General features: G+C 41.1%; 1 protein-coding gene across 1 annotated transcript in view; it reads right to left on the bottom strand.

Moving 5' to 3' along the window:
• Positions 1-17,526, bottom strand: part of ABCB5 (ATP binding cassette subfamily B member 5) — an 837,677-nt gene that overhangs the window by 647,755 nt on the left and 172,396 nt on the right. The window contains exon 2 of the mRNA XM_085630938.1: positions 11,127-11,203. Coding sequence (XP_085487064.1) covers positions 11,127-11,203 — 77 coding nt within the window. The remainder of the gene's footprint in view (positions 1-11,126; positions 11,204-17,526) is intronic.

Raw genomic sequence — 17,526 nt, 5'->3', positions numbered from 1 at the left:
ATTTCAAGCTTATGCATGAGTCTCATCTGCTTGACCTGCTCTGCATTTCAGAGATTGATGGTTGCGTTCCAAGTCTGCACCACGCATAAGTGCCCACACATGACTTAAAAAGCAGGGAGAGTGCTGTTATTAACAACTCATCCATCCCCCATGCACAACTACACACATATCCATGTACAGTACCTTAGGTTTAGCCACCCCCAAGGCATATTACATGTACAGGAAACACTTCTTCAATGAGCAGTGGGTATGTGTCAGCAGCTCACCCACAACTCGTCGGCAACAAAACCTGTGGTGCTTCAATGATGGAGACTGAAGGTAAGGACAATTAAGCTGTTTAATAGCTTATCACAGTGAGCTGCAGGTAGCAGTGCCATCCATCTCCAACTGCTGTTCCACACAGCCCTGCATGTGGAACCCTCACAGCACAATGCCAGGTTTCCATAAGCAGCGAATGGCTAAGTATGCTACTACATGGTGGATCAGGGGTGATGGAGTTGGCACAGATGTCCATCTCCTAAAACTTTCAGTAAAATTAAGTAAATGAGGCACTGGAGGACTCTGGATAAGCTTGAACAAAGTTTATTATAGAGAGTAAAGGTCTCATCCAACCAACAGCTTGAGCCAGATGCAACTGACTCTCATACCTAACACTACATTCTATCACCATGGTGCTACTCAAATGGAAATAAGCAGACACACCTAAATGATGCTGAGAGCTACATAAAGGGAGATACATACATAGCAATAAGCACATTGTTATACACCTTCCCTCTATATAACACAGAGGAAAACAGTGAGATAACTAAACAAAACTGAGTACCTAAAAGAAACAATGAAAACCAATACAGGTATACAAGAGTAGAACATACCATTATCATTTCATGACAAAGCATTTGAACCTTGAAGGTTGTTTTCTTGCTCTTCTTCCACCTTGTAGAGCAGTTGGACATGTAGTGGGACAAGAGGTTGAATCAGTTGATTGCCTGGTATGCCCATTGCTGAAAAAGGAACTGTTCTTGACAACTACCACTCTATTGAAATTCCAAACACTAGAATCTTCAGTTTTTATTGCATTAGTTAAAAGCTTGACAGCTCTGTGTGGTCTTTGGAACAAACCTGAAGCTTTACGCCCAAAGGGTGCCCTGATCATGACGAAATCCTCTACATTCACAAGAGTGGTCTTGACTGCTTTCCTTGCATCATAACTTTGTTTCCGTGCACCACTTTTTTCTGCCTCTTTCTCCTTCCATTCACCAGGTGATGACATCCTCCTTTCTTTGATTCAACATAATGTACCCAATAAGGTGCTATGAGAGTGTTGGGATGTCTTTCTTTGAACAATTCAAAGGGTGTACAACCAGTAGTTGCATGAGGAGAAATTCTCCATCTCCACCTTTTTATTAATCTCTTCTTTCCAGTCTAAATTGTTTTGTTTGGCCATGGCAATAGTCTCTTTAAGGACGCGGTTAAAGTGTTCCACCATACCATTCGTCTCGGGATGATAAAGTGAACAGCATTTCCGATTGATGGAATACCCTTGAAAGAATGCTTCTATGTCATTAGAAACAAATTGAACCCCATTATCCGTTAATAGGAAACCAGGTAGACCTTCTCATGTAAAAAACCTCTTTAAGAAAAGTAATGACATGTTTAGTGTCAATGCTCCTTGTGATCTTTATTTCTGACCACCTGGAGTACATGTCTATGAGGACAAGTACATAACACTCACAATCCTTACTTTGTATGGGACCCAACATTTCTAATGCTAACTCCTCCCGAGGTCCTTTGGGGCATTCTCTGATGACCATGGGTTGTACCCTGGATTAAAGACATTTTTCACTCAACGTACATGGTATGCATTCTCTAACTAAACGTTCAACTTGTAAATCCATCCCTGCCCACCAGTAATTGAGTCTTAACCTTTCTTTAGTTTTTGACACCCCTTGATGCCCTTGATGGGCTAACTCAAGCAACTCACTGCGAAGTAGGATGAGGGAATCAGTCTAGTTCCTCGAAACATCAAACCACGAGACTCCGACAACTCATGTCTTACATTCCAATACTTTTCGGAGTTGCCTTGGATTTTCTTATTTCACCCTTCCTCGATCACAGAAGAAAGTTCTAATAATTCTTCATGAGATCCACACTCCTCACGACACCTGCTTTCTTTCATGCCATCATTTTCAATGTTACACACCCATTTACTCAGTTCTTGTTCCTCATACCCCAAATTGTCCTCAATGGAAGGTACAAGTCTAGAAAGTGCGTCAGCAATGCAGTTGCATGCTCCAGGCAAACACTCAACATTAAAATTATAACATGAAGAGCCACGACCCATCTGGAAATTCTGCTCGATATTGCATTGATTCCTTTTTTATTAAATACTTCTCACAGAGGTTTGTGGTCTGTATGCACAATAAACTTGGTACAACAAAGGAGATTTTTGAGTTTCTGAATACTGTAATTCTGCCCCTCTGAGACTCCTAGAGAGGAACAGAATAACATTAACGGTGTTACCATTCTCTTGCTGCAAAACGGCCCCAAGCCCCTTCATGCTGGCATCAGTGATAAGTACAGACTTCAAAGAGGGATCAAAACTCCTCAACATGGGGGATTTCTTAAGTAATTGTTTCACTTCATTAAATTCAGCTTCACATTCTTCTGACCAGATGAACTCTACACCTTTTCACAGCAAGGTCCGCATACTAACGCTCTTTCCCGCAAAACCCTTGACAAGTTTGCTGTAATACTCAGCCATACCAAGAAATTTCATAAGCTCCTCTTTATCTGTTGGTGAGACTAATTTTTGTATGGTCTCAATCAAATCACACTTAGGTTCTACACCCTTACCAGATATGGGGCCTCATGTAGGTAAATAAATTTTACCGGTTCTTAAATACCGAGCCGTACCGAATCGGTAAATTAGAATCGGTAAGTTATATGTAGGTAAAAATTCGGTAACAGTTACCGATTCGGTAACATTCGGTAAATACGAATCGGAATTCACCGAATCGGAAAATACCGAGGTGATAATTACCGAATCGGAAAATACCGAGGTGGTATCTACCGATTCGGAAAAGACCGAGGTGGTATCCACCGAATCGGAAAATACCGAATCGGTATGTACGGATTCGGTAAATAACATCACATGACTTGACGAAACAGCTAATCCTGTGCAACGACAGCCCACCCAACCAGGAACTGCCCACACCCAGGCAGGTGTACATAATTAGCCGACGTGGCCACACCCAGGCAGGTGTACATAATTAGCCGACCCTGGAGAGGCTTGGAGTGCAGAGGAGAGGCAGGGAGCAGTTGCATGTGCGAGCGGGAAACGAACAGCATGTCCAGCCAGAGAACACAGAAAGACGGAGGGGAAAGGAGGAGGAAGCTCAAATTCAGCCCCAAGGAACTCCAGGTGCTGGTGGAGGAGGTGGTGAAGCAGCACCAGAAGCTGTTTGGGAGGCAATCCCTGCAAGTGCCTGAGGCCGAAAAGCGCAACATATGGCTGGCCATCCAGGCGCAGGTCAATGCTGTGGGAGTGACCCACAGGGACATTGAGGTCCTCAAAAAGCGCTGGTATGACCTGAGGATTGTGACCAAGAGGAAGATGGGCGACATCCAGAAGGAGGCCAGCCAGACCGGAGGTGGAACCAACAGGGCACCTGCCCTCACCGAACTGGAGGAGCTGGTGGCGGCCACAATCGAGCAAGAGAGCGTCGTGGGTCTTGGGGACGCCGACAGCTCTGCCAGAGCCGCAACACACCAAGGTAAGACGAAAGCACAGCAATGTAGCCCCCCCTACCCCTATCCCACATCCCCCATTGTGAAACGAGAATCACACTGCAGTCCACACGTGTCAGTGCAGACAGGCAATGCATTCCGGGAGATGCAGTCAGGGCAACACTAACCATGACGTAAATGTCACAGGGCAACAGGGCATGTCACGCACTCGAGGCACAAGGAGACAGAGGACAGATTGGAATGTGAAATGATTTATTGTGACGCTTGCAATGCAGCCCTTCGGGGACACTGAGCCAATGTTGTTTTTCTGTCCACAGATGTGACATCATGCAGTACAGGGCATGCTGCAGGGGAGACGGCACACCTGCCACAAAAATCACCTCTAGCCAGCACGAGTTCAGACCAGGGAGCAGGCCCACTGGCAGCCGCACCACCAACACAGCCAGCCTCGCCGCACACAGAGCCAGCATCACCTCACCGAGAGCCAGCATCACCACAACCACAGCCAGCATCGCCACTCATGTTCGAATCACCGGCCACATCTCCGCTTGCAGGTGTGAGAATGAGGAGGCGTCCAGCAGCCAGGCTACGAGCCTTCGACACCTCGTCAGACGACAGCATGGGCCCAGAAGACCGCACCGGGCACCAGGAAGGGAGCCATCCCACTGTGCCCCACACCTCACAGGCAGCACAGACGGGAGCAAGAGGGCGCCGCAGGTCGCGTGTCCAGAGTCCACCAGCACCCACTGACGGCCATGGTGTCTTCTTGGGGCTCGAGGGCCAAATGTTGAAGCAACAGCGCCTGCAATCAAAGGCAGTTATGTCAGTCCAGAGGCACATGCGGGTGATGAAGACAAGCTTAGTCAACATGGACACAAACATTGGCGGCATGGCTGCGGGCATTCGGGACATGTCCCAGTCAATCCAGCAGTTGTGCAGCAAATTAGATGCTGACATCGAAGCACGGCGCCGGGAACGCCAAAAAAGGGACACTACCAGCAGGGCACTCAACCGTCTGGCAACTGCGACTTCCCTACTTTGCCGGCGCTCTGTGACGATGCAGGAGGGCCTAACACAGTGCTGCAGCGACCTGTCTCGGGGGATGGTGCAGGTGACAAGTGCACTAGGGGTGCTATTGACTAGTCAGGCGTCGACAACTGCTGCAGGGGATGCTGCGGAGCGCATCGACACCAGCAGCAGCATCACACCCCCCGTCCCAGAAGCACGCAGGAGCAGCAGGCGGCTTGGGGTTGGCTCTAGTGAGGATGCACAGGCCGTGCAATCCACCACTGCAGCGTGTATGCGCAAACATTGATGTGGCCCTGCTTAGCCACTTCCCATTGGGTGACGTAACCCTGGACATACTCCTTGTATAGATGGTATATTGCCAGATTGGCCTGTTCATGTGTTCATGGCGTGGTGCCACATTAAACTACGTCATGACTTCTCACAACTCGCTGTGTCCCCTCACTTACTCAGAAATAGTTGCATGTGATCTCTGCCCGTCTCTCTCTCCCATCGATTGCAGTTGGCACTCTAGCTGCGCTGCCCTCTGGCTGGCCTGACTCATCCTCGTTGTCCTCAAAATATGTTAGTTCCACATCTGTACCTTTTTTCGTGGCAAGGTTGTGCAGCATTGCACAAGTGGCAATAATCTTGCAGCAGGTGATGGGTTTGTACTGGCGTGCGCCTCCGCTCTTGTGGAGGCAGCGGAACCTGCTCTTCAGTAGTCCAAACGTGCGCTCCACCACATTGCGTGTTGTTTTGTGGGCCACGTTGTATCGTCTCTCACTCTGGGTTGCTGGGTGTAGGTAGGGAGTGAGGATGAATGAACGGCATGCATATGCACTGTCGCCTGGATGAGTAAGAGGGAACCATCAGTTACATGCCTCTATACACTCTGATTTGCAGGTTTCAAGGGGCGTCACTGTTACTTACCCAGCAGGTATCCCTCTCCGAATTCGCCGGCACTCAGTCGTGTGTAGATCCCACTATTCTGGAAGATGTAAGAGTCGTGGGTGCTCCCAGGAAACTTTGCAACAATATCTGTGATGATGTTCCCTGCATCACAGATCACCTGCACATTGATGGAGTGGGTGGACTTCCTGTTCCTGTAGATGTGCTCTGTATCAGCTGGTGGACAGATTGGGATGTGTGTACCATCAATACAGCCGATGACATGGGGGAACTGTGCCATGTGATAAAAGTCTGTTTTTGTTTTCTGCAGTGCAGCCTGTGTGTTTGGGAAGCTTATGTAGTGGTGCATTCTCTGCATCATGGCATCCAGGAACTTCCTGAAGAAACGGGACAGGCAACTCTGGGATACACCACCCACCGCAGCTATCACCACCTGATAACTGCCGGATGCCAGTAGATGTAGGCTGCAGAGCACCTGCACATGTGGTGGTATGGCGTGCGCCCTTCTTGTTGGCTGGTCCAGGAGTGGGTGCAGGTCCCTTATCAGGTCCATGATGGTTTCGGGGTGTAGCCTGTACCTCTCATGTATCTCTGCATCAGTCAGCTGTAATAGTGTGATGCGCTGTCTGTAGATTTGTTCCTCCCGTCGCCACACCCTCAGTCCTGCTGCCTGTAGACGTAGGCGCCTTGCAATGACGTACATGGCGGCCATGTTGTCCACGCTGTTGCATTTTGGGATTGCTTATGTGCATTGTTGATGGTTACCACCTGCTTTCAATCCGTGTTAATTACCGACTCTTATTTACCGATTTTCCTGGATTTCTTAATTACCGCCTGCTCCTACATGTCATTTTAAATTTTTACCACTTCATATTTACCACTTCATATTTACCGATTCGTTAATTATGTATTCGGTAACTCTGATTCGGTATTTTGGAATTCGGTAACTATGAATCGGTATTTACCGCCTCATATTTACCGAAAAGTGGTTTTTGGACTCCTACATCTCACTTGTCTGAATACCGGTCGGTAACGGCATATTTACCGAAAATCGGCCGTTACCGACCGGTATTTCGCTACCTACATGAGGCCCATGGTGTGATCAAGATAGTCAACATAGGATTTCCTAAATTTACACTTGTCTATCCTGACTGTGAGATTGTGTTGATTAAACTTTTCTAACACCTGTTTAAGTCTAAGATCATGGGGCATATTATCAAGACAGGCGATAAAATTATCACTGCTTTAGCGGCAGAAAACTGCCGCTAAAACGGCAATAATCGGCTTGATAATATGCTCCATGGAATTCCAATTGAAGCACAGGTTAGATGTCCTTCACATCTAACATGGGCTTCAATTGGAAAACTGCCGCTAAGGCGGCGATAATTTTAACGCCTGTCTTGATAATATGCCCCCACGTTCTTCCTCATCTTTCCCATAAATCAGAATGTCATCTTGGTAAATTTTGACACCAAGTTGTCCTTTTAAAACCTTTTCTATAGCCCTTTGGAATACTGAGGCTGCCGATACCAACCCAAACGGTAACCTTATGAATCTGAAGGTTCTGAATGGAGTGACAAGAGCACTATGGGGCATATTATAAAGGACGGCGTTAAAAATTTTCGCCGGTTCAGCGTTAGAAAACTGCAGCTAAAGCGGCGATAATGGGCTTGATAATATGCCCTTGAGAATTCCAATAGAAATCCATGTTCTGGTGTTAACATGGACTTCTATTGGAATTCACAAGGGCATATTATCAAGCCCATGTTCGCCGCTTTAGCTGCAGTTTTCTGCCGCTAAACCGGTGATAATTTTAACGCTGTCCTTGATAATATGCCCCTATAATCTTTAGAATCTTCATCTAATTTTATTTGATGATATACAGACTTTAGGTCTACTGTTGAAAATACCTCAGCTCCTTGTAAAAGCATGAGCATATCAGATATTTTGAAAAGTGGATACCTATCCACAACAACCTGTTTATTGAGCTCCCTCAAATCTATGCATAAACGAAGACTACCATCAGATTTCCGTGCAGCGACGATTGGCGCCAACCATTGTGTCCCTTCTACCTCCTCAATTATGCCTTCAGGCTTAAGTTTTTCAAGTTGAGATTTCATCTCTCACAGATAAAGGAACACCACAAATTTTACTAGCTACCGGTACAGCCCCAGACACTAGCTTAATTTTATGCACATAGTCACGAAAGCATCCTAGTTCACTCCTGAACACATTGGGAAATGTCCTTCCCAGATTTGTAGTATAAGGATCATCACTGTCTTGAGTGTCAATTTCATTTACTCGAAAAAAAAAATCAATAATATGGGAGGATCACTGTTGGGATCTAACATAACACCTAAATCCCTCTGGTGAAACCAGTTTAGAATGCTATCACCTTTACGAGAAATGTAGACCTTCCCAGAGATGTACCTCCCTTTGTACTCAATCAAACCATGAAAATATCCCAAAAGCTTTATGGGTTTTCCACCGTAAGCAAAAGGTTTGATGTCAGCACTTGACATTTTTCCTTTTCTTTCAAGAAGTGCATGTAGAAATGTCTAGAGACAATGGTAATTTTCGCCCCCGAATCAAACAACACACGAGTTCCACTACCTTCAACTAACACTTCATCAAACGGACCCTTCTTATTGTTATCAGAAACCTGTGATACTATTTGTCCACAGTCTAAATCAGAATCAGAGTCACTATCATTCTACATGTGGAGAAAGATTTGATGTACTTTTGTCTTACTTTTCTTGGCTTTGCAAACTGCAGTGAAATGCTCGATTTTTTTACAATTTGCACATGTAGCTTTCAATGCAGGACATTTAATATCTTTAGTGAGATGACCTGGATTACCACATCTGTAACACTTAGGTTGAAAATGTGATTTTTAAAAACTTTGAGACGCATTAATTTCTGATTTTACTTTACATGCTTTTCTTTTGAGGATGTCTTTACCTCATGCACAACATCACTCTTTGTTTCATGTTTGCTGATGATTTCAACACAATTTTGTAAATGTTCAATTTGTTTGGCAATGGTTATCATTTCTTCTAACGAAGGATCATCTTTTTGCCAAATATCATCCCTAACTTTTTTGTACATTACAACCTAACATAAATTGGTCTCTTATACTCTCTTCTAACAAAGCACCAAACTTGCATGAGGAGCCTAATTTTCTTAGGGCAGTAATATAATTCTCAACAGAGTCACCAACATTTTGGCTTCTGCGACCAAAATGGTACCGCTCCAGGATTGTGCTTACCTTAGGCAAGTAATGCCTTTCAAGTTTCAAAATACACATTTCATACTCATCAACAATTTCCGGTAAATTATCAAATACTTCTTGTCCCTCTGAACCGAGACAATGCAAAAGAAGTGCCGTTCTCCTTTCTGCACTAAGATTAGTTCCACACACCTTGGAGTATCTTTCAAATACTTTTTTCCATTTCTGCGACAATAGGAAAAACGATGGAGTAGTTACATTCTGCATTGTTGTATGCACCAAATAGGAACAAAATAATGTTAAAAGTGTAAAAGAGTGATTTAAAGTAGGCAAGATTCATATAAACAACACATTCTAAAGGAGATTCTTAGTGCCCTGATGCCCACCGTTGATAAATGTATGGCAATAATAATAAACAACAATCTAAAAAAAAAACTATTTCCTGGTAAGGAAATACCTTGAAAGGAAAATGGGATGGTGGTTAAACAAGAAGCATCACCACAACACCACAGCAAATAATTACTTGAAAGGACTGTTCAGAACATAGTGTAGTACGGTGTGCAAATACCATCAATGAAAGAAACCACCACAAAATTGGTTAGAGGTACACAATCAAACATATAAAAGCATATATTCGTGCTATATGTGTAAATGCAGTCAACGAGAGATAGAATAAAAAATAAAAAAGGCTGATAAAGCAGTTCGTAACTCACAAATGCTACTCTAATAACGACGTTCCGGTGTGAAAGTCTCGAACTCCAGACATGAAATGTATTAAAGATGGCCGCCACGTCACGTACGTCAAGTAGAGACATAATGTGACGTCATGATGTCAAACACAGAGATTAGAGTGTTCAAACAGCAGCGTTTGAGAAAATAGGATCCCACAAGTCAAGAACAAAGGCAGATCAAAGTTCCAGGCAAGTGTGTTTGAATGTTTTAAAACAAAACATGTATACATGTAAACGCTGGAACATCTTAGTGAGATTTCAAAAGAGACGTTTAAAACTGGAGATAGTTAAAAAGTTTCCACAGCGCTTGAGACCAAAACTTCAATAACGTGACAAAATAAAACCTGTCAAGCTTATCCATATTATTCCTGGTACTCCTAAAGGTCATCAGAAAGAGTGCCGAAAATTAAAAACAGAAACAGGACGAATTTTCCTCCACACTTCGAACCATTTAAATCACTGACAGTTCAAAAGTACGAAATCAAGTCCACTGTAGTACAGAGGTGTATAGACCCAACATGCAAGCTTCTTAAACCAAACGCTGAGAACACTGCACAGTTACACTCAGCTGGTCAATAACTGGAAAAAGCTTAGCCCTTAAATGTAAGAGGCTTATGGCTCGTGAGACACAAATGAAGTCAGAGAGATAGTTAACTCCTAGCTTGTGAGCCTGCGCCGTACCTCCCAACCTCTCGTCTTACACAAAAAGGTGAGGAAAGTGGCAAATGCTTCCAACAAGAAGGAAAGGAGTAACTTGAAAGAGCCCACATCGAGGCCTCCCAACCAAAAAATTTTTCAATAAATAAGGTGAGGCATGTGGCGAATGCTCTAAATCTCTCAAAAATAGTTCAAGTAGTAACTTACGTGGTATGTAGAGCCAAGAAGCAGGAATAGCTGTGCTTTAAAAGGAATTCTGAAGATGAATCACTTCTTCTTATTTCCTAAAGATGTTGAGACCATACTTCCCGCTTCTAAGTACGCAGAGAAGGTTTCCTTCACTCGTCCCCAGAGTAAAATTTAGAAAATGAGGCACTGGAGGACTCTGGACAAGCTTGAAGAAAGTTTATTGTAGAAAGTAAAAGGTCTCATCCATCCAACAGCTTGAGCCAGATGCAACTGACTCTCCATCCTAACACACATTCTATCACCATGGTGCTACTCAAATGGAAATAAGCAGAGACACCTAAATGAAGCTGAGAACTACATAAAGGCAGATACATACATAGCAATAAGCACATTGTTACACCTGCACACCCAAGTTTAAACACCTGAACAAGGGATGAACTCCGTAAGCACTGGAAACTCCAGAAGACAAGGAAGGATGGATTTTTGTGAAGTAATATGGGTGGAAATTTAGAGTTCTGGCCCAAAGTATCTCCACCAAAAAATCCACTGAGCTCAAGACCTAAAAGAGGGGCATTGATAGATAACATACTGAATTCAAGCAACAATGCCAAATCTGCAAAAACACAGAAAATTAATAATTTTAAGGAAATTCATACCTAGTTCCTTTATATTCACAGATGCCTCTTCCATTTTCTTATAATTGAGGAATGCACAGCCAGTGAAATGGTGTTTGCTGCAAACAGAAATAATTTGAAATAGTGTTAAAATATTTGAGTGTATGTATTCATCAGCCATATTTTTCTCCAGGCATTGACTTATTGTTTCTATATGTTTTCTTTAGTTCCGCAAATGCATCATATTAGAGACAGTTTAGTAGATTAACTCCATTCAATCCTACTACATCAACAACCATTGAAGACGGACAGCCAATTTATTATTATTTTTTTTTAAAATAGGTACAATTATTTGATACACTTAAAAACACACTGTTTTGTGTAAAACCAAGCATTGTAATAATGTTTGTCTATAAGAAATGAAGGGGTTGTTAATGTACAAATGTGTATTTTCACCTGACAATCATCTAATTGCTCAGAAATGTTTGTGTGTTTTTTTGTTTGCACATTTCCAGAATGCATGATGGCCATAAACATTCTGTCAATCAGTAAATGATCCTCATAAGGTAAAAGACTGTGTTAGAAACTCTAACACTGTGCTACTCTTAGTTGTGGTCAATGAATTTTCATCAATAGAATCAGATGCCAATAATCATGGCAGTTGACTGTAAACAAACTATTTGGTCCCCTCTAATATCTAACTTTTTGTAAAAGTGAATTGACCACCATGTATACCAATGAGATGGCCTCTAGGAAAGAAGGTGTATGTAAGGGATTGCGGTTTTCTTTAATTAAACACATAAAAGTGTTTGGAAGGTTATATATTAACACTGAGGATATTTTGGACAGCTCTCTTCCTATGTTTTTTTATTCAAGTCTCATTCCCAGCTTTCTTTTCTACTGCAGCCAACAGAATTGGACAGTTAATTAGGCCACTTCAGCTATTGGCCCTCTGTACAGTAAGCAATGTAATTTTGTTATTGTACATATCCACCAATAAATTATAAGAAATGTGAAAATGGCAATAAAAATAAGTTTAAAAAAAATTAGTTAACTTCTGTGGCTACGGATTCCTTAGTCTATAAGTAGAATAATGCTCAACTGGTTTAGGAGGAGCCTTTTACGCAACAGTCTAGTGGATCCTGTTTACTATTTCTGTTTGATGGACAAAGCAAAATACGTACAATGGTTTTAGACTTTAAAACGATTGTTACACAAACTTTATTTGGGGAGTCAGAGATATTGGCACCAAGAGTCAGAACAATGGGTTTCATTTATTACTATTGGGTCTGGGCATGGGATCAAACCTTCCTGCTAGATATCACATTTGACATTCTATTTTAAAGCAAAATACCGAACACATAATACTAGGTGTGTCCTGATAATTCAATATGTTTAATTAGGAAAATCAGGCAGACATTATACACAGACAAGTATGTTATTAGTAAGCATCATTTGTCTAAGGTACTGCTCCCTCTCCTTTTAAAGCTGGTTGTGAAAATTCACAGAGGATACTAACTGCAGTCACCTGAATCCATGCAAGGTTTTAATTGAAAGCACAACAATGTGCAGAATAACAATTTTTCTCAGATATGCCACAAATTAATAGTTGCATGTAGGTGAAGTGAACAGGGAACACACAAAATCACAGTAAATTTAAATGAATTATATCACTAATGCAAGAATTTAAAAAATGCCATTGGTCTAGATTTGTAAAATGCATTTAATGCATTAGTTGTAAATCATAATGCATTACTTTGGTAACAACGCTCCTCTAAATGTGCCCTTCTGAATACCATGTGGACATGATTTCCAAAGTTCTCCCATCACAAAGAGGTTAATTTTGATACTTAAGTTAGCCTTGATGTAGGTGAAACCAGCATTGTCAATAAGTGTTATGTTAGCAATACCATGTGAATTCTTTATTATGTTAAATTTGAAATGTCAATTTCTTTGCAGTTATCTACATCGTGTTTTGTTGGAATGCACAGCCTGACACAGCTACTCTGTTTATGGGTATATTCAAGCCACTCTCAAATAATCTCTGCACTTTTTATCCTAATAAATAATCTGAACTTCACATTTAGTTGCACTGAGTGAGACATTTACAATTCTAGCACTGAACAAGACTTACAAGTTTACATTACATTCAGTTGTTAGACATACTGAGAATAACATAGTTAGGTATGATAATACGATCTTAGTGCGTTTTAAAAAACAGCTTAGTATGAAAAAACTGAAAAAAACAAAGATAAAAGTGGTGTCATAAGTAGGTGTTGAAATAAGATACAAGTTAATGTTTAAAAAACAAAACACTGCCAGTCACTATTTACAGTTTACTAAGCTAATTATAACTTGTGTCTCCCCTATGCACTGTTTATGACCACCCATATTACATTATATGAAATGGTGAATCACAAAATTGATGACGTGTCTGATGACATCTCAAATAGCATCATTTATGACACTCCTAACTCTATAGTCTGATACAGCACAGAGTTATTGTGAGAACATGTGTGGTTGCATAGCAATGATGCAGCATAAATCCTTGAGGCATGTGTGGTTGCACATGTTCAAAGCTATATGATAAATAGTTTGTAAATCACTAAAGTTTGCAGTGCAATTAGTGCTCTGGTAAAAACTGGCCGCACATGATGTAGGTTTCAGAATAGTGTTTAAAAGTAGATTATTCCTGAACATCAAAGCTTATTGCAAAAAAAATGTGTGCGCCCAAAGCTTCAGTTTAGACTAGATTATTGACCAGGGCATTTCTCGGCCCATGTCTTTATTAAACAGTTGTAAGACAGTAGTATAGAGACACACGATATAATGGGGATGTTTATAAGGTGTGAATGTTTACTTTCAGAACGTTGTCCGATCATTGAATAATGTATAAATAGGGGTGACCACATAGAGATGTTTTATTTCACATAACATAACATGTGAATCCAGTTCTACAGGCAATTGTGCCCACCTCAAGAATGTGTTTAGTGTATTCTACCAAACTGCAGCTGGTTGACCGAAGGGCCTGGAAATATATGGCTTTTCAGTGGCAAATGCATACCATCTAAATTTATTTAAAAATGCTGTCTAGAATAAGCCAAATCACAAAAAACAAGCTTTCTGAAAAAGTTGTAACTTTGTGTCAAATTTGGGAAATTCAGTTTATCTGTTTTTTCTGTGTTGCAGAGCAAAGTTTCCTATGAAAATTGACATGGGGAAACAACTTTTTGGCACTCCTTGCCTCTTTCTTCTGAGTCTCACTGTTGGGATCAGCATGAAACTTTCCATGAAGGAGCAGAGGTTAAAATTGTATTCGAACAGTGTTGTGAAAGAGCAGCCATTGAACCAAGAACCAGAGGTCTCCTCACTCCAAATGAAGAGCATACAGCTCCAGCTTGGATAGCTTTGAAAAAATATGGAAATTTCTCCTGGGGTCATGGATTTAATGATACAGGATACTACTTTTTTTTTAATGATGCTGGGGAACTGCTGCACTCCCTGCAGCCCAACCACATTAAAAAAGAATGTTTGGTGGTACCACTACTTCTTCTAGGGGCACCACCAGCTATATAATATGTTGGATGACAATTCCCCAGGGCATTATGGGGTGTTTCTTGCTAGGGACAGTGAAAAATAAATGAGCAGCTCTTGCCAGTCATTTGATACTACTTTCCACTTTGTATTCAATATTGTGGACGGTTGTGACCTCGGATCCCATCCCCATTAGCAAATTGTTTTTCTTTTAAGGGAATGGGGCATGCTAACACTGGCCTGCAGACTCTCTCCACCAGGGCGGACATATGTTTAAAGGAGAGGGAGTATGCACCCCCCCTCCCGAGCCATAACAGGCCCCAAGGGCCCCATCCCCCTTGGCAGAAATACTTCCGGGACGCCCCTTGGCTGGGGCAGCTGTGCGCCTTATAAATACTATTAACATAACATAACATAACATAACTTCTAATATAAAAGGGGCAGGGTGGCATGAAATAAGTGTTTAGCTCACCTGTTTAATATTACTTGCATGGGACCCATGTATCGAGACCCCAAAGTTCAAAGTTAAAATAATTGATTCTTCTAAACAAATTCTGTACAGTAGTTTTAAGAACATTAAAAAATGATTACCAAGACACAAACAGCAAACTATACTGCTAGACACACATTTTCATGCATATTGATAGCAATAAAAATGTTGAGGAAAGGAAAGAGAATATTGGGTTATATTTCCAACACAACAGAAACAGACACAAACTCATACATTTCAAATATTAAAAACACAATAACCTTATTACTACTAAGGCAAAATGTTCTGCATTTACAATATAACAAAGCCCAGTCAGATTGGTCAGTAACATAAATAGCACTAATAATCTAATCCCAATATTTTATAACTAAATGAGACCAAATGATTCCACTACATCAGAAGAAGAAAACAATCTCTCTTACCAAGGCATCAAATCACATAGTATATCACTGACCCAAGAGATTGTCACCCTCAGAGGTACAAAACTGAAACAAGAGTAGGTAGGTAAAGTACTGTTAGCATGCAACATACTTGAATCAAATTCCCATGTCACCACAGTTTGAAAAGGCAACGGTGGCAATTCAAGTCATAAATGTTTTACTGGTATCAATTGTAAAGCTTTGAACAGACACAGGTGGCACCTATGTGTTGGCAAATGTGTCCATACAGAGCTAAGTTCTGGTAAAAGGATCAATGTATGCACAAATCGGACTACTGGAATATTATAGCAGACTCATTCATTGATAGATCAGGTACACCAGATGCAGGCAACAGTAGAAACCAGGGATACCTACAAGATTTACTTAAAGACAGTCAAGTACTTGACATATGGAAATGATAGAATCCAGGAGAAAGAAAGATTACTTTGACATATTGCATGCACAGTGCATAGACACACATTTTGGAATATCAGCAAATGCTTTTCTGTGGGTCACAAAAATTCATTCTTGAGAATGAATAACTGGCCACTATCCTTTTAAGCATCAAGATGTGTAAACTGCTCTTCAAACACCCAATTGCATATGACCATCTTTATCTTAAAAATTCCTAAAGAGAAAAAGCATTCACAGGCAATGCTTTTTGTGTTTTTTATTTTAACATAATGAGTGCTGAGTAACATCTAATGAAACACTTTGAGTGGCAGAGAAGGCATACATTAGGGGTCGAATGAAGACAGAATTATCAATATACCTACTGAAAACTAAAATGGCACAATAACAATTAGCAAAAGATATTAGAGACCTCAGAATTAAATATAACAAACCCCTCCCTCCATTCTTTTGGAAGACCTACAATGAGGAAAATTCAATCTTGATACCTTATTTACAAAAAGCAGAATTTGTTCTGCATAGATTAAGAAGAAAGAACACTTGAAGTAAAGTTGTGCACATAGTAGTTGTTCATCTATGAAAATGAGAAGCTCTCAGCAATCTCAGTAATTCCAGACAACAAGGGAAATCCAATATCGCATCCAGTAGAAACAATAGAGGATCTCACAAACTTCTTTGAATTTATGTGTTTATTAACATTACAAACACACAAAATTGAATCCAGCATATAGAAGAAATTCAATAACCTTAGGAAATTTTAAGATTAGGAAATTATAAAATTGATTGGAGTGTGCCATTATCACTAACATAATTTCATTTTCAAACATACTGAGCTTTTGAAGCAGTCCTCCAAAGGAGATGCTTTTTATTTAGCATGTCATTAGTAAATTAGCAGACAAAGAGTAAAAGGTATAGTGACAGCCAGCAGCTCTACTTTCCCAGTACTGCAAGTGTAATTTTATTAATTTTTATCAATTGCATGTTCAGGCATGTTCATAGCCACACACAATCCCAAATTAATAAACGCTTTTGATAGGTAGGACAAGCAAACATAATAAATTGGAATCTAGGAAATTAGGACATTTCTCTCTGCCTTCGTCTTCACTTTTCAATTAATATTATGCTGAGGTTAGCCAAGTGTTTACCTCTTGGAGATTGAAGGAATATCTGTGTTTTTCCACCGGTTTCACTTGTTAAGGCACAAGAGAGATAACATGGCGTTTTTGGGCCTGATTTGGAGGTTGACGGATAGAGTAAATGAAGTGAGGATGGCAGAGGACTTTACATTTCCTACCCTGCCTTCACTTCACCTGCCAAATATCTAACTGTACTACTTTTCGGTATTCACAAAGGTAAACTTAGACCAAAAGTCTAATTTTATTACTTTTCAGTATTCACAAAGGTAAACTTAGACCAAACATCTGACTTTACTAGTAGTAGCTTACCTTTGTGAATACCGAAAGGTAGCAAAGATTGAGTTTTGGTCTAAGTTTAACTTTGTGAATACTGAGAAGAAATAGGCTTGCACAAAAGTGTAATTTCACGTTTGTGAATTAGGCCCAGAGTGTTTCCTTTTTTGCAAGCGAGC

Source organism: Triturus cristatus, chromosome 10, assembly GCF_964204655.1.
Source record: "Triturus cristatus chromosome 10, aTriCri1.1, whole genome shotgun sequence".
Lineage (NCBI taxonomy): Eukaryota > Metazoa > Chordata > Amphibia > Caudata > Salamandridae > Triturus > Triturus cristatus.
Note: the sequence above shows the minus strand (reverse complement) of the source record. Positions and strands in the feature narration are given on the sequence as shown.